The 16,047-nt window shown below is 52.6% G+C and overlaps 9 protein-coding genes across 9 annotated transcripts; 5 read left to right on the top strand and 4 right to left on the bottom strand.

The window, feature by feature from the left end:
* Positions 1-436: 436 nt before the first annotated feature.
* Positions 437-1,359, top strand: BO66DRAFT_440683 (RNase P/RNase MRP complex subunit; the record flags this gene model as incomplete). The annotated part of the gene is made up of 2 exons (XM_025651279.1): positions 437-1,076; positions 1,148-1,359. The coding sequence occupies 2 exons, from the start codon at positions 437-439 to the stop codon at positions 1,357-1,359; spliced, it is 852 nt and encodes a 283-aa protein (XP_025501854.1).
* A 544-nt stretch (positions 1,360-1,903) lies between these two features.
* BO66DRAFT_473101 (tRNA splicing endonuclease subunit SEN34) lies at positions 1,904-3,354 on the bottom strand (the record flags this gene model as incomplete). The annotated part of the gene is made up of 1 exon (XM_025653016.1): positions 1,904-3,354. One exon carries the CDS (start codon positions 3,352-3,354, stop codon positions 2,353-2,355), a length of 1,002 nt encoding a protein of 333 aa, XP_025501853.1. The 3' UTR covers positions 1,904-2,352.
* Positions 3,355-3,902: 548 nt separating this feature from the next.
* Positions 3,903-4,206, top strand: BO66DRAFT_440681 (uncharacterized protein; the record flags this gene model as incomplete). Its single annotated transcript, XM_025651278.1, has 2 exons — positions 3,903-3,960; positions 4,019-4,206. 2 exons carry the CDS (start codon positions 3,903-3,905, stop codon positions 4,204-4,206), a joined length of 246 nt encoding a protein of 81 aa, XP_025501852.1.
* Positions 4,003-5,525, bottom strand: BO66DRAFT_421896 (elongator complex protein 4). The gene is made up of 2 exons (XM_025650002.1): positions 5,016-5,525; positions 4,003-4,954 (listed from the first exon to the last, which is right to left on the bottom strand). The coding sequence occupies exons 1-2, from the start codon at positions 5,503-5,505 to the stop codon at positions 4,245-4,247; spliced, it is 1,200 nt and encodes a 399-aa protein (XP_025501851.1). The 5' UTR covers positions 5,506-5,525; the 3' UTR covers positions 4,003-4,244.
* A 192-nt stretch (positions 5,526-5,717) lies between these two features.
* BO66DRAFT_393465 (DNA-directed RNA polymerase core subunit RPB8) lies at positions 5,718-6,645 on the top strand. Its single transcript, XM_025647773.1, has 2 exons — positions 5,718-6,194; positions 6,312-6,645. Exons 1-2 carry the CDS (start codon positions 5,863-5,865, stop codon positions 6,415-6,417), a joined length of 438 nt encoding a protein of 145 aa, XP_025501850.1. The 5' UTR covers positions 5,718-5,862; the 3' UTR covers positions 6,418-6,645.
* BO66DRAFT_378445 (thiamine pyrophosphokinase-related protein) lies at positions 6,613-7,858 on the bottom strand. Its single transcript, XM_025645795.1, has 2 exons — positions 7,748-7,858; positions 6,613-7,668 (listed from the first exon to the last, which is right to left on the bottom strand). The coding sequence occupies exons 1-2, from the start codon at positions 7,786-7,788 to the stop codon at positions 6,726-6,728; spliced, it is 984 nt and encodes a 327-aa protein (XP_025501849.1). The 5' UTR covers positions 7,789-7,858; the 3' UTR covers positions 6,613-6,725.
* A 1,709-nt stretch (positions 7,859-9,567) lies between these two features.
* On the top strand, positions 9,568-10,245 carry BO66DRAFT_421893 (uncharacterized protein; the record flags this gene model as incomplete). Its single annotated transcript, XM_025650001.1, has 2 exons — positions 9,568-9,790; positions 9,843-10,245. Exons 1-2 carry the CDS (start codon positions 9,573-9,575, stop codon positions 10,243-10,245), a joined length of 621 nt encoding a protein of 206 aa, XP_025501848.1. The 5' UTR covers positions 9,568-9,572.
* A 922-nt stretch (positions 10,246-11,167) lies between these two features.
* BO66DRAFT_421892 (uncharacterized protein) lies at positions 11,168-12,109 on the top strand (the record flags this gene model as incomplete). Its single annotated transcript, XM_025650000.1, has 2 exons — positions 11,168-11,515; positions 11,563-12,109. 2 exons carry the CDS (start codon positions 11,168-11,170, stop codon positions 11,809-11,811), a joined length of 597 nt encoding a protein of 198 aa, XP_025501847.1. The 3' UTR covers positions 11,812-12,109.
* A 2,065-nt stretch (positions 12,110-14,174) lies between these two features.
* On the bottom strand, positions 14,175-16,033 carry BO66DRAFT_378441 (uncharacterized protein; the record flags this gene model as incomplete). Its single annotated transcript, XM_025645794.1, has 4 exons — positions 15,832-16,033; positions 15,161-15,769; positions 14,970-15,104; positions 14,175-14,909 (listed from the first exon to the last, which is right to left on the bottom strand). The coding sequence occupies exons 1-4, from the start codon at positions 15,883-15,885 to the stop codon at positions 14,175-14,177; spliced, it is 1,533 nt and encodes a 510-aa protein (XP_025501846.1). The 5' UTR covers positions 15,886-16,033.
* Between the last annotated feature and the right edge of the window lie 14 nt (positions 16,034-16,047).

Below are 16,047 nucleotides of genomic sequence, written 5' to 3'. Positions count from 1 at the left end.
GCTGCATAAGAGTATACATCATGTGGGGACCAGCGAGATCAACCACCATCGCAACCAGACTTTGCGTGAAAGAGGCATATCGAAAACGTCTCCGCAACCCACAATATCCAGCAGAAGCCATGCCACAAACAAAGACTTGTGTGCAGTCCAGTCTCAGCGAGCATGGGAAACTGGGGACTAACAATTAGAGTCGACACCCGCCATCCCAAGGCACCGAGGCACCAAGGCAGCGAGCGATCTTATCAGTTCGATGACTGATAAGCCCGATCAACATTTTTCTCCAACTACCGTCACCACGTTGACATACAACCAACCTCCACTTCCACTTCCACTTCCACTTCGACCCCCAACCATCCTCCATCCACCTCCTCTTCTCATCTCCTACACTTCACCCCAAATTTCAGACCCCACACCCCCCACTCCACGCGCAACAAAGATGACAACCACCCCCAAAAAACAACACATAGCGCACACCCTCCTCCTCCGCGCCCACTCCCCGGACACAGCCACCACCCTCTTCACCGAGCGCGTCAAACAGAAACCCCTCTACGTGCGCCCGACCTCCCCGACCCCGGAAGACAACCGCCACCGCCGCCGCCTCCACCGCCTCCGCCGCAAGGACTACTTCCTCCGCCACCAGAAACCCCGGCCCCTGTCCGCGCGGGAGCGCCGCGCCCACCCCGAGGTGTTCGGGGCGCCTTCTACCTCCCGGTCGCGGGCGAAGCATTCCAAGAACAAGACCAAGAACCAGACCCAGAATCAGCCAGAGGGTGATGGTGATGGTAAGGGCGATGGTGCGGATGCAGGGGAATACAAGTACGCCACCTTCAAGGGCCTGAACGCGCTGTGGGTGGAGTACATGCTCGCCGTGCTCGATTTGAAGGACCCGCGAAGCAAGACGGGGTGTGTGGTCACGCCGAGCTCGCATGGGAGTAAGCTGGTGAGCTGTGATTATCATGGGGCCGAGGTGGAGGTGGTGCGGAGTCGGTGCGCGAGTCGGGTTGGGCTGCGGGGCATTGTGGTGAGGGATGGCATGTTTGCGTTTACGGTGGTGGGGGAGGGGGATCGAGTTACGCGTGAGTTTTTCGCTTCTGGTTTCTTTGGGGGTGAAAGGTTGGGTTTGCTGACGTTTTGGGTGTTGGGGTAGTGGTTCCGAAGGAACATACGGTTTTTCGGTTTGAGTTGCCTTTACCTTTCGCGCCGGGGGGGAAAGATGCGGTTGGGGAGTGTGAAGGGCAAGACCAAGCGCAACCGCAACAGAAGAAGCTCGTGTTCGAGTTGCATGGCAGCCAGTTCCAGAATCGGCCGGTCGATCGCGCGAATAAGAAGTTCAAGTGGAGGAATGTGGACTATGTTTGAGGTTTGGCCTTGGACTGTCCCTTGGGTTTCTGTCCTGGGGGCTTGGATTTATGGGGTTATTGGTGGTGCTCGGGGTATAAGGATAAGGATTGTATGCCTGTGCAGTGTAGCTGCGGTTGCTGGGAGATGCTGGAGCATTGAGAGCAGGGTGAGCTTGCTGCTGGCTTACTCGTTGATTCTTGGATGTGGAAGAAGCATGGCTACCGAGCCTGAGAATCATGTCTAAAAGCTCAGCTTCAGCGTCTCCATGCAGAGGCGAATTCGGTGGTGGATGTCGATCTTCTGCAGTTACACCCCGGCTGCAGGCACGGCAGTGCGTTCCGCCAACTAGGCTGGCGTTGAAGTGCCGTCTGGCTTCACCCGACAAGGGCACTCCAGTGCAATACCTTACATTAGGCTACAGTCCGACGAGGCTGGATGACCACTCGACAACGCACGTTGCACACGCATATGCACATGCGCATGCGCAAAGGTCAGCAGAAGTCGGTCTTGTTGATATAGATCAATCAACACCAGAATCTATCTTCGCATCATATTTGATTTCGTTCATTCATGTTCAATGTAGCTCACATCGAGCACTATCTTTGGTCGAGCATAGCTTGTCTCTTAGCCGACTCAGCTCCATCTCAATTCAGCCAGGCACCTAAGCACCCTAGATAGAGCATAATGAGACGACTCTGCGCAGGATCAACCCGCAGACGACAAACCCAGCCGCCCTAGCGGCATAGCAAGACAGTCCATATGCATTTCTGCTACTGCATTCCCGCTGCACCGCATATCTCTACCCCCCGAGAGAAGTCCATCACCCATCACCAGGAGGAAGTAATCAACTCGAAGCGGACAGACAACGGCGCAGCGCAGCACAAGCTCTAACCTCACCCCATTCCTCACAAGAGACAGGCGCATGCAACCAAGCCACCATAAGCATCCACATCAATACATATCAGTATCGAACCGTAAACCCTCCACAATATCAACACCACTACCAAGAGTTCACATCCCAGCCCACTCCACACTGAACGTCCGTACACTCCCCGCATCCCCCAGACCAGACTCATCCGCCGCCCCGCCGATCAGAAACCCCTTCTTGACGCCCGTGCCCAGCCGTCCGCCGGCCACGACCGCCATCAGATCCAGCTCCTCGTCCCAGTCGGCCCCGACCACCAGGAAGTGCGAGTGGAACCGCAGCGGGTCGCCGGGGTACGCCAGGTACTGGCACCCGAAGCGCAGGCCGGGCGAGAGGTAGTACCCCTCTGCGTGGAGGTGGGCGAAGAGCGGGTAGGAGGGGGGCACGGTGGGCGGGGGGAGCACGGTTGAGGAGGAGGGTGAGGGTGTGTACGGGAGTGGTGGGTGGGAGGTGGCGGGGGTGATGCCCATTGTTGTGCCGTAGGGGGCGGTGGTGGTGGTGGTTGTGGGCGTGGATGTGGATGTTATCGAGGTGGTCGTGGCAGCCATTAGGGTATCTTCAGCTGGAGCTGGAGCAGTATCTGGGGCTGCGGGCTCATCGCTCCCTGTAGCAGCACTATTATCCTCACCCTCGCCCACGGCGGCGGCGGCGGCGGCGGCAGCAGCAGCAGCAGCAGCCTTCTTCTTAGCGGCCGTCTTCTTCGCTTCTACCCGCTTCAGCGCCTCCTCGCGCTGCTGCTCCTTGCGGTTGGTCTGCAGCCGCATGGCGTGGGCGCCCTGGGATTCTAGCTCGCGGCGATACTTCTGGCGGTCGGCCTCGCGGAGGGCGCGCATGCCCTCGCGCTGGGCTTTTACCTCGTCTACAATGCATGCTACACCGTTGTCCACCAGCAGCCGCGCCTCCTCGGGCATCAGCTTCAGCGGCAACCCCAGAAACACATTCTGCTGGGGGATCTGCGGCAGGGTGCCGGTGAGCACGCCGCAGATGTGGTGCTCGCGTCTCAGATACGTGACGGCATCAATGGAGAAGAGAAAGTAGCTACCCGCGATATACGAGATCGGGACGGGGAGGGGAGGGTCTGATTCCATTGGGAAGGTAAAAAATTTATTTTGGAAGTAAATCTCTGCTGTAACTGAGGCGCTGTTAGCTCGAAGACTCAAGGAGTGATGCAGAGGATCGACAGCGGGATGGGCATTGCAAATCATTTTCAATACGTTTCTCAATCACATATGCTCGTTAAATGAGATTATTGTGAGCTTCAGGGGATTGACAGATTATAGTAGTTCATATAATCATGCAAAGGGAGAGAAAAATAAGACAAAAACAAAGTGAGGCTTACCATCTACTCAGAACGCATAAGCATCCTATGCGTTAGCAGTGCAAAGACTGCGAAAGTGTTGCAGAGACCGTGTTGTTCTCTGGCGGGAAGAGCAAGAATTGAGGAAAAAATATTTAGTGGGATGGAAGCTCTTAAAGAAGCTGCCCCAATGGAGACCTTTCCTCTTACGGTTAGCCGACCATTTGTGATTAGTAATGAGCACGGGCCACCATACACTGGGCACCTTGCTGATGGATGCTCTTCCGCGACCAGGAGATGTGATTGATTGTCCAACGACGAGGATCATTAGGCGTCAAAATGAGCTTCTTGTTGCTTCTATTCTTCGTGTTTTTCACTCCCCTCCTGTTGCTTCTAGGTATGTCCACTTTCACCACTTCTCTGCATCAGAATAATTTGTTAACGGGGCCGTAAAGCATGGCTGGGTCTTTCGTCCTGCGTGAGGAACCGCCGCCTGCGATCGTATTTCGCAGCCTCGCCCGCCGGACCGGGCATCGACTCGTACGGTAGACACTATCTCCGCACAATGGTCAACACCGGGCCCGCCATGTCCGAGCAGATCGAGCTGGACGATATGATGCGAGGATCGGAACACGAGGAATAATCGCGAAGATGTCTGCATTCAAACAAACACCCAACACTTCAGAACTCTAGATCCGCTTTCTTCGGCATGTTGCCGGAAACCGCGCCGTCCTGGCCCTCCTTGTCGCCTTCGGCGGGGGGGAGACTGAAGGGCTTGATCTCGAACCTCCGCCGACTCAATGTGAAAGCCCAGTCCTGGCCGACGTTCTGGTCACTCCCGCCACCACGCTCGTGCAGGACTGGTAGCCGATGGGTCTTCAACATTCCTTGGGGAGGCTCCTCGTGGGACGTGGCTGCGCCGGAGGTGGCGAGCGCGTCGGCTGAGTGAGGGAATGGACACAGCTCGATGACTCCGTCGCTGATGAGTTCCATCCATCGGACAAGGCCTGACGCGCGAGGGAACAGAGACAAGGGGATTGTGATCATCGCCGTGGCTCGAACGCCGGGCGTGTTGAGCAGTGCTCGGAGGGAGTGGAGGAACGGCAGAACGCTATCAGGTTGGCTCGATTCGAACGGGTATATCGTGGGGTTCAGGAGAGACGGGATGACGATGCGATGGACAGTGTTTGGGGGGCTCGAAGCGATCGCAGCATCAAGGCGTTTGTGGATGGTCGTGAACAGGGGTTCGTTCGACGGGGTGAGCGGGATGTAGTTGAGATTGGTGATGGAGGGGTGTGTGAGTCGTTTGGTCAAATCGAAGGCGTGACAGAACGCAGGTCGCTTGTCCGGACTTCCGTCTGCAGTCGGTTGACTCTGGTCCCCGGAAGTAGCTGTAGGCACTATTAATCGTCAACGCGCCTCATTCACACCCATGGACATATGTCGAATTACCTCTTGACCCTGCAATTCCTGCTCCAAACTCCCCCAGGCGCTCGTACCTCCAAGCGATCTTCATGCGCTCGCCCTTGCGCTTGTCTTGCTTATCATCGACAGCATCAGCTGGCCCTATAAGCCCCGGAAGACTTCTTCCCCACTGCTCCGGCATCCCGACGACATGGACTCTGTGGTCCTGCACCACGCCCTCAGCTGCATAGTATCGTAGCAAAGCTCCCGCGAAGTCCGTCGTCCCATTCTCTTCCACCAGCAATGTCTTCCCAATAGGAAGACCTCCATGTCCAGCAAGTATGTTATCAAGCGACGGTGTTCCCGTCGACGTCGTCGGACGCCCATCGTCGGGGGAGGGGCGAACGCCCGGCGTGGATTCTGGAGCAGCAGCAGCAGCAGCAGGAGACGTCGCTTGCTGCAGCCCGGCAGAGGCATTGACGGACGCAGTCCGATCGCCTCCAGTCGACAATCCAATATTCCTCTTTCGAAAAGACATTACTGAGGATGTTGTTGTGGTAAATGCAACTCAGCTGAAGCGCGCACGAAATTGTTTCCTTAAGCTTTGAGATGCTGCGGGGCAATGCACGGAAAGGTACTGTAAAAGCGGCGGCGGCGGCGGCAGCGGCAGCGAGGACGACGGCGGCACTAAAAGTTCTACTACCAAAAAAGCTGTCCGTCGGGTTTCTCCCGCGCGAACTCCTCACTTTCTTTCTCTCTGGATCTTTCCATCCTCCACGCGCGCGCGCTCGCTTTGTCCATTCATCGACCAGCTTCTACACATCTTTGACACCAACGACCAAGATCGCAATTCTCTACACGAAGAAAACTCGGCGTGCAACGAAACCTGCCCACCATGTCCGACCCGTTACTCTTCGAGGACACCTTCACCATCACGGCGATCAACCAGCAGAAATATGACCGCGTGTCGCGCCTGACCTGCACCTCCTCGGACAACTTCACGACCTTCACGCTCGACGTCAACACCGAGCTGTACCCCTGCGTCGTGGGCGAGTCCCTCAACATGGCGCTGGCGTCGACTCTGTCGCTGGATGGCAAGGACGACTCCGGGGCTAAGGCGGGCTGGAAGGAGGTCGGCATGGGCGAGCAGACCCTGGCCAACGACTACGATTACGTCTGCCACGGCAAGGTCTACCGGTTCGAGGAAGGCTCGACTTCGGGAAACATGTAAGTTCCTTGTGTTTTTTGGGAATTGGGATCTTTTATGGCGACATGTTGGGGAGTTTTTGATCTCATGGAAGTTGTGACTATGACTAACCTCGGATCTTTTTCTCTTCGCTCCAGGGCTGTCTTCATCTCCTTTGGCGGATTGCTGCTCTATCTTGAGGGCCCTTACAAGAAGCTGGCACCCTTGCGGATCGACTATGTCTACCTTCTTCTTAAGAAATAAGGACAGCAGAGGACGAGAATCGTCTCTGACGTTTGTCTTTCTGATTCCCTAGGCTACTATGGGTTGTAGAAGCGCTCGAAGTCCGATTAGTATTTGGGAAAGCGACCAAAAAAAAAAGTCTGATTGCATTTGATTGGGGTCCTTCGATTGCAGCGCCGGCGTTCGATTGGTGAAATTTGGGTATAATTGAAATAGAGAACCACTAAATTCTATGACATGTTGTGTACATTCCCTGCTGCTGCTGCTGCTGCTGCTGCTTCTTCTTCGCTCTCATACATGCCTTTATCAGTCCCGCCTCCTCTTTCCTTCTAGTTCGCCGCATGCGAGGCAGTGGGAAACTCCAAGCGCCGGTGTATCCGGGCCAGGATCTCCAAGAAGTCCGGCTCGTTCTCGGCGGTCAGGATGCCGTGGCGGATGAAGAAATCGATCAAGACGACCGCGCAGTTGGGCTTGAACTCGCCGCGCGCCAGGGCCGCCTGGGTCTCGTCGACCGAGAGCAGGTGGAACTGCTCGACCTCGGAGTCGCCGGGCTGCAGCACCACGTCCGCGCCGACCCGCACGTCGTAGATGTACTCGACCTCGGGCTGCAGCAGGTCGGTCTCGCCGCCGGCCTTGGAGCTCCGGACGTAGCAGTAGGTGACGCAGCCGGCGGCGCGCGCGTTCGCGCGCGTCACGGCCTCCGGCAGCGAGGCCTCCTCGCTCGCCTCGCGCACGAGGCACTCGAACGGCCGCTCGTGGGAGCTCATCCCGCCCGCCACGGAGTTGTCCAGCATCCCCGGGTAGGTCTGCTTCGTGCGCGAGCGCCGCGGCACCCAGATCCGCAGCCCCCGGTCGTCGTCGTCGTCGTTGTCCTCGACGTAGCACGTGGCGTGGATGCCGTAGGAGACCACCCCGAAGAGCGGGGTGGCCGACCGCTCCATCTCCAGCAGGAACTCGCCCCCCGGCCCGTAGATCGGGTACAGCTCGTCGCGCCAGCCGCGCAGGATCTCGAACGTTCCCTGCTCCACCGCCGCGGCGAGCGTCTGCGCGACTTGCCGGCTGCGCTGCGCTGGGGTCGCATCGGCGCCGGTCACGAGGGTGACCGTCCGCGTCGCGCCGTCCACCGCCCAGAAGTCGGCCGGCCAGGGGAATTTCTCCACAACGCTGTTGAGGATGTAGCCGAGCACGGCGTCGCAGCCGCTGACCTTGAAGCGGTGGTAGTTCTCCAGGTGCGCGGTGTAGAATGCGGGGTCATCCTGATAGTACGGGAATCTACCGCAGTGGAATCATGGGTAAGCAAGCATTCCGATGAAGAGTGGAGAGGGAGGGGTTGGAGGGGCAAGGCAGTTACCGGTCGCATTCTTTGACCAGCTCTAGATTGGACTTGCCCATTTTGGTTCGATGGTAGAATTGTGAATGGTCAGGGAGGTATACAAAAATGCAGGGAAACAATCTATGCTTGAGTCATCCGTTGTTGGGTTACTTCCAAACTAGGTTGCTGCAGAGATTAGATAACTTTTTTCTACGGAGTACGTTAGGTCTAATTTAGTGTTGCTTCTTACTAAGTAGCCTGATAAGTTATACATGGAAGTATATAAATATCAAGATTTTTGAATAAATCTTGTCCATTCCAAAAATTACCTTCTTCGGGATGATTATTATTTCAAACATCTATCTGAATTTATGCATGGGGTAGTACTCTTCGAACTTTGGGTTTAATTTTAGTAGTGACAAGCAAAGCTTCCGTTATGGATATCTCATTTTTATCTCCTGGCGCTTGGTAATGATCTAATCACTAAATAGATTCAATTGAATACTAAGTGGTTGTACAGCCCGAAACTAGACGTTGTTTCCAGAAGGTATATCTATCCATATTCAACATCTGTTTTCTCCCCATCCACCGTGCCTTTCGGGAAGTACATACTGTCAGCCGTGGTCAACGATCGCACAAGCTCACCATGTATTTCTGAAGTATTATGATGCTAGTTGCCATAGACCCACAGAATGAGTGGAGTGACCGTCGACGAAGATAATGACATGTCCCATCTGATCACAAGCACAGGAAAAGGAATCATAGTTCATCTTTACGTTCTTGAAAAAGGTCCGCGACAGGCGGATAATTGCCGGGATCCTCATCGAACGTTGCCCGCCCCGACTTCCCCAGAACGGCGCATTGCCCATTCATACTCTGAGCCCTGCGCAAAGCCTCCACCAGTTCACGCTGCCGCGGCGTGAATCGCACAGGGTGTACATTGTACCCCGGACCCAGAGGCTCTTGCCATCCGATGACCAGCCGCAGCTCGATTGACAATACCGTCCTTGGTCAACGAATCCGCTGTCGCCGATAAACGCTTCGTCGCATGTATATTCATCTTTCAACTTCACCGCTCCAACAAGTCGCAGTCGGTCTACAACTTCGTTCTCCTCCGTCTAGGACGGGGAACGTGGCACCCGCCGCCCGGACGGGTCGAGACCCAAGTATATCTTTCAGTGAGGTGTTGACTTTGCGCCAGAATTTCCCGGTCATGAGCCAGGCTTGCACAATGGTGCCTCAGACCCGGTAGTCGACGTGTCCAGGACCTCTTAACACCGCCCTGCCGTATTTGACGTCCATGGTGTATCTCTCAGGACCTACGGGCTGTGACGCCTGCATGCCACAGCTATCTTGTCCCATGGAGGGTTTAGCGGACCAGGAGATACCGGATCTTGGGCGATGAAGTGTCAACATCATTTGTCGATGAATGTATCTGGAACGATGACCACAGAGGTACTGGATCATGAGTCCGCTTGAAAGAAGCGATGATGGCCTGGACCGGGGATGAGAGTGCACAGTACAAGAGGCGAACCCTTGTTAATCTACAACCGTGCAGGCAGGCCGGAGTGAACCGAGTTCCATCTATTGTAACTGCCTAAAGGATGTTCCACGGCTGGCCCAGTGACCGTTCTATATGCGATATTAGACCCGGTTGGAGCTATTTAGGCTAAGTTACAGGCCACCGGCCCTCTCGTGGCTGAGCGCTGATTGAAGTCAGCTACTACTGTCGAGAGGCAGTTTCTAAACTAGTACCCAGTACTATCTAGTACTAGTTGCCTAGTAGACAGCTAAATAATACAAAGCCAACCCTTCGCTTATTCCTCGTTGCTCACTCACCCTGACCCGTGAACGCTACTACGCGATGAAACCAATTCTTCCTCAAATCTTGTCTCTTTGCACTGCTGTACTTACTTTTTCTTCCAAGGCCCATCCCACACAACAAGAATTACTCACCAGCGATGATCTAATGGCAGATGAGCGAGTCCCTGGCGATAACGATGCCATCTACGATGCCGTGCCTAAGAACGACCAAATATTCGAAATCGAGTTCCTCGAGATTGCCCCGACTCCTATCACTGCGTAAGGCCTGTCCTTTTCTTGGTTTTCTTCTGATTTTAACAGCGTAATCAAGCGACCGTGTCTTCTTTGTCTACCTTCGCGGTGATATACCCGAATCCAAGAAGAAGGAGTTGGCATTACCCGACGAAGGCCTCATCAATGCAACCCTTAAAGTGAGCGCCTCTGCTGTCTACCCAGATGGTAGTATCGACAACGAAGACTCTGCCACAGGACCACTAAGGACTACACCCTTTGATGATCTGGCCCATCTTACGATTCGCAATACCTCTGGAGTTCAGGTTGACTATATGGCCAGCAGCGGCCGCAGTGATATTTTACTCGATTTCCAGTTCCTTACAATGTTTTTGAGGAGTGGTATGTGGACTTTCAAGGTCGATGCGCGAGCTGGAGATCAAGATAATACGTGCCTGTTTGCTATGAAGTTGACACAGTGGTTAGAGGGAAGGCTGCATTAGGATACTTGGAATGCGTCTCTCACAACATCCTGTAATTTCCGCTTATAACATGCTAGTAATTGGGTGTGTCAGTAGCATGCAAGGTTTGTTTTAGACGCTTTTGTATCTACCTCGTGAAAACCCTACTTGGCGGACATGCATGATTCGCGGGCTTGTCTATACCCTTCAAGGATTTGAAATCTTACATCTGTCCACTGTACTAATAAAATCACCAAGGTCTACTACAGTACACCTTTAGAGGAGCGAGTCGGATAGCTCGGAGGGGAGGATGGGCAGTGCATTCGACTCCAATTTCCCCAGAGTAGCGCTGTGGGCTAGGGACGGCTGTCAATCAGGGTCTCTCGTTGGACGTGACAGCGCGCGTAAATTAGTTGCTAACTACAGTACTAATCAACTAACCGCAGAAATAGTCCCTGGAAGGAATATCATCCGCATCTCATTCCCAGATATTGTAAGCGCTAAGGGCAACGATACCAGTTTAGATCGATCTAGACTCTTCCTACACTACTAAGGGGATGTCCTCACCCCAGCGTTTTCCGAAGGGTCTAAAGGGGTGGGGATCAATTTATCTATGTCTTTCGAAGGATCACTACCAGCCGACGGTGCCTAACTCACTTCCTGGGCACTCGGCTTCTGACGACGGCCTTAAGAAGCTGTTTCAGCTGGATGCCTATGCTGTACGAATTCTCTTACCGCAGAAGAGGGCGCTTCGCTCCGAATCCCTAAATTTGGAACCAAGTGACCTGATTGATGTGTATCATCACCGCAGGGGCTACGATCACTAGTCCGTGGGGTATAGTACTTGGAGCCCACTAACAGATATGTTTACTTCATGCCCTTCTTTACCAAGCATCTGACATACGGATGGATACCCTTGTTCTCCTAGCGGTCCCGAACCCTTCGATCAATCCCATACCGAAACATGAGGACTAGCGTCATGCTTGCAGCCATCACCCCCACCTTCCTAACAACTCTCTGCCACCAAACCATGGGCCGCCTATTTCCCATCAACGAGGACCGTCTCTCTTTCTTCGGGCAACGAACAGCAAAAGACGACCCACAGGACCGGGTCTACTCATGCCCCGCAGGCCCTGCCCGATCGACGACCGAACGCACCCGCTTCGGCACCCTCGGGTGCACGGTCTACGGCTACCCCTCCACCGGCGGCGTTCTCATCAAAGAAGCCGACCTCCTTGACATGCTTTTCCTGTCGCTCCCGCGCTCTCATGTCTCGCAGCGCTCACCCAGTGCTGAGGAAGAAGACCGTTCTGTAACCTTCTGCGACGGACCGGCGCGACGTTCTGGCCGAGCAAGCAGGACTGGCTCGAAGTACAGATGGGATTGAGGCAGATGACGGAGGAAGAAGAGAAGGTGATCGTGTACGGTTGGCCAGCGGATGGAGTGGGGGTGTGGGTGTTGCGGTTCGCGAGTGCCAACGAACTGCCGGACGACTTTGGGAGGATGAATTTGGCGATGAATATGGAGGAGAAGATACAGATTATGAAGGAGTATGGCGCTACGTTTGTTGAGGATGTCACGCAGGTGGAGGAACTCAACATGGTTTGAGGTTCTTCTTGTTCTTGGAATGGGTACGGTGCAGAGGGATGGCATGCAGCTTTTGTCCTTTCTACCTTTTTCTTCAAAAATTGAGATTTGAAATGAGATCTTGTAGATCAAGTGGTTTTGGGGCAGGAGATAGCTGCATGACTGCTTCCGGACCTCGTGGACAGTTTGCCACACCATTAGGAGTTGGGTCATGGGGTCTGGGTTTGAGGAAGGATCGCGCTCTTATTATTGGGTTTCTGTGTACTGTGGTTGAACCTGATTAAATCCACAATCTTCTCTGCTTATACTTATAATCTCTAGGCCAACACACGGAAGGCTGATGACCTTCATTAGTATTTGGAGCAACGGTACTGAATTTTACCTATGTTGTTCCCAGCCAGATCTATTTGGCGAGAGGAATCATGTGGCATACGAATCATCTGTCTGCCAATCGTGCCTATGTCGAGAGGCAGTGGAGAGGACTAGCGTAGAAGTGATTTTACTACTAACCTACTGCCTGTCCATATGCTAGTTTAGGACTGCGCTATGTGTTACCGTCTGGAACCTCCGGGTCTTTTGGCATCAGACTTCAGATAGTGAGAGGTTCTGATCGTTCTTCGAGCGTCGTCAAAATCAGCAGTTCTAGAATTCATGCTTGTAGGTATAGATCAAGCGCCTCCTGTACTGTGGCAAACTATTCTTTCCAGTAACCTAGTATAATATCTCCACGTCGGACCTCCGCAACATCCGGAAATTGCTGTTTCCTATTCGGTCTTCAATCTCAAAATCCACCACCGCGTGTTGCCGCCGGATCTGTGCCTTGATGGAATCCGGGTCATCGGATTCAATAGGATTCAGTTCGCTGTAAGGAGCTCTGCCAGCGACTAATTCACAAAGAGTGGACCCCAAAACAAGAATATCAAGCTCATAGTCCCGAGATAGGCAATGGGATGCTTTCTCGTAGCCCAGAGGCGGGTATCGGGTGCACTGAAAGGAGTTGAAATCACCCAAATGTAGATCGAGGGTATCGTCGACAAAGAATTGCCGTAGCGCCAAGTTCGAATGAATGACACCAAACGACTGGATGACGACAACGGCTTCCAGAATCTGCTGGCACCATTTTGCCTGCAGTGCAGGAGTGATGCTATTCTTTTGGCAATACGTTGCAAGGTCGCCGTGTCGGTAGTATTTGAGATCAATATACTTAACCTTCCCACTGCCTACTAAGCGCTGTGCACTCCGTGATCCGCGGATGAACGCCAATTATGTCGTAGATCATAGCTTCGCGGATGATCGGTTGCATGTCTTCTTCACTTTCAGTAGGAGGTGATTTGCGGATGGTTTTCTCGTCCAGAAGATAGACCTCAGCAAAGATACCAATGATCAAGAGCGGCTGGTTGGCTGGGCCTCGTCCAGCCTTCCCATGATAGTAGACCTCCTTTTGGATCAGTATCACCAGTAACCAGTAACTACTTCTTCTTTCCTACAGGCCTTACATGAGCACAAGTCCACTTACCACTATGGTAAGTGATCCTACCTTGACCTGAAGGCAGTTCCGCACTTGAATTAGTGGCTGATTAAAGAATTGTTATAGGAGGTGAGTGAAGCAAGACTGAGGAGATATCCCTGCGCTGATCCAGAAAGGCAATATGACTAGCATCTTAGGGGAAGGCAAAAGTGGCTGCCAGTAAGCGACAGTACTCGCTTAAATGAAGAAGCCATCGGCAGCCTTGACCTAGAAGCCGCTGCACGCCCGGTGGTACCTTAGCGTTTGCAGAGGGACGAGAATAGAGAGGAGGTCAAGCGTCAAGTTGACATGTCTCTTCAACCATCATCTCACATCCACTTACTTCAACTTTTTATAATATTTTTAAGCGACGATCATGCCATCAGGAAAAGTTTGAAAAATCAAACAGAGGTTTCATATTATAATTAGTAATATTTTGATTATATGTTGAAAAATAAAGGTATTTTATCACATAAGGTTGAAGATGTATTTTGCCTTGAAAAGTGCCAGTTTTCGTGTAAAATGGGTGGTGTGGGCAGACTTTCGGAACGCTATGTATGTATATCCAAAAAACCTGCTCATCCATGAGAAGCGTATTTCAAACAGAGTCATTGAGGCAAGTCATCTCGGTGCTTATTGAACCAAATAGCGTCGTCCTGCTTAACCGACAGATATAAATCAATGTGCATGAACACATGCGAACCGTGTGGACTCTTTCACTACGACGAACTGGAAGCAGTGGTCTACCCGGACTCGCATTATTCCCAGTCAGAGCCACTTGGTGAGTCTAGACGTAACTCGTCTGACCAAGTCATTGGAAAGTTTGAATTGAAATGAGACTTATTTGTGCGCCATTCAGCCTAATTACAGGTTGAAGTCAAGAGCAAAAGACTATATAGGGCGTTGCACGAAGGCCTTTGGAGACAAGACGCTCCACAATCCATTCAATGTAAGTCACATGTGCGCCGTAGTTCGTAGCCGACTTCAGAATTTTATGAGCAATCCGAAGGGGGTAGATGGCAGACGCCGGTCCATAAAGGGCCATTTCATCCTGGATGCAGTATTCCATACTCTGACAAATCAAAACGGCTAGCTCATTGATTTGGTGTTCAAGCGAAGCCGGAGATAGGTCGCGAGAACAGATTTCGTCCTCAATATGCCGAGGAGCGGAAAATTCTGCTAGCTCGCGGAGCTCAGTCATGCAGATAATTTTGAATGTCCAAAGATAAACCAGTGCGTTTGCACTTGTAATACCTGGGAACCAGAGAACGCGGTCCAGGTGCTTAGACTCCACAGACTTAGAATTCAAAGGAGGTGGCTGGCAAGGTCGATGCCCTTGGGATGTCAGTTCATTTTCCATTTCATTCAAGTTTGTCAGGGCCGAGACAAAGGAGAATTTGAGAGCTCTTGCATTGAGAACATTCTCCTCGGCCAAGCTGCTATCCTGACTCTCGGCCTTGAACTGATCGACGTTGGACAACAAGGTCGGGATGGCCGAAGCTTTACACAAAAGCTTCTGTATTGGTGATGGCATGTTCAAAGTGAACGGCTCGTGCTGCCAATTTCTCTCTGCGATGAACATGGGCTTACGTGATAGAAAACAGTCGATGATCTGGTTCACAGACAAAAATCAGCAATAAAATCCAAGTGTTCGATTGAAAGGTGGATATACCAAGAGAGGCACATAGCCAACGTAGAGCTTATGAAATATGTCGCGTTGAAAGGCTTGTGGTCCTTCGGCACAGATTAGGCTCCCAACTCCTCTAATATGGGGTGTCAATCCGGTAGGAGTTTCCGGGATCATCAGCTAATCACGTGTTGGCTTCATATAAGAATCGCCGTAGATTTGAGAAAGAATCGAACCTCTGCCAAGCCAAGACACATTATAGCAATGGCGATATCTGCTTGAAATTGACATGCCGGCCGAGCTAGGTGACGCCGCAGGCTCCCAAGAGCACATTCGTAGGCATGGAAAATATTTCGGTACGCGGTCGAAGTGTCCTGTCCAGTCTGATCAAGAGAGAGAGCAAAGGCTCTGACAGCTAACTCCATGGTGTTTTCTGGATGTCTGTCATTTTTCATCTTGGGCATCACTTCAACCCATGAACCACATATTCGTGGCTGGCTATCGACAGGGTTGCTGTCTGCCCGGCCTTGCCCCTCGACCGGCATATAGCATTCAATTATGCGAGCCACATATCTGTCGAAGTCATTGCCCGATGAATCTTCACAAGGTGGCTTTGTGACGATATTTGGATGCTCTCGATGGTCTGGCTGGATGTCGTTTGCGTTAGACAGCCCAGTATCTATTATCGAGGCTGGCTTTGCTGCGAGGTCCGCTGAGCTGAGATTATATTGGGCATCTCGTGACCCCGATACCTGAGGTGGCATAAAAGTCCATGGATCGGGGTAGCCAGGGCAGGCTTGTTGGCTCCATTTGCACTGCGTGCATTCCGGACGCATTCCATCACACTGCGACAGAGACCTGCATTAGCTCATATTCCTAAAATGAGACTCTCCAGCAGTACGCTTACTCCCAGCTTACGCCTCCGACAGTTATCGCAAACCGACTTTTGCCTTATCTTCATGACATCACATTGCCCCAATGAGGCATCGATACGACAGAAAAATCAGAACTGTTAGTGAGAAAAAGAAACAATGATTTTCTAGGGAAAGAAATTTATACTCTCAGTGAGGCGCGAGAGAATGAATAAGAGGTGTGCCTACAGGTGTGTGATAGTATGTGTGGG

Source organism: Aspergillus aculeatinus (genome assembly GCF_003184765.1).
Source record: "Aspergillus aculeatinus CBS 121060 unplaced genomic scaffold BO66scaffold_38, whole genome shotgun sequence".
Lineage (NCBI taxonomy): Eukaryota > Fungi > Ascomycota > Eurotiomycetes > Eurotiales > Aspergillaceae > Aspergillus > Aspergillus aculeatinus.
This window is presented reverse-complemented; position numbering and strand designations above follow the sequence as displayed.

Coding starts and splice junctions, on each gene's coding strand:
- BO66DRAFT_393465 (XM_025647773.1), top strand. CDS start 5,863: ATGTCCGACCCGTTACTCTTCGAGGACACCTTCACCATCACGGCGATC. Junction 6,195..6,311: donor GGCTCGACTTCGGGAAACAT/GTAAGTTCCTTG, acceptor TCTTCGCTCCAG/GGCTGTCTTCATCTCCTTTG.
- BO66DRAFT_378445 (XM_025645795.1), bottom strand. CDS start 7,788: ATGGGCAAGTCCAATCTAGAGCTGGTCAAAGAATGCGACCG. Junction 7,669..7,747: donor CTGGTCAAAGAATGCGACCG/GTAACTGCCTTG, acceptor CCACTGCGGTAG/ATTCCCGTACTATCAGGATG.
- BO66DRAFT_421896 (XM_025650002.1), bottom strand. CDS start 5,505: ATGTCTTTTCGAAAGAGGAATATTGGATTGTCGACTGGAGGCGATCGG. Junction 4,955..5,015: donor AGGAATTGCAGGGTCAAGAG/GTAATTCGACAT, acceptor TAGTGCCTACAG/CTACTTCCGGGGACCAGAGT.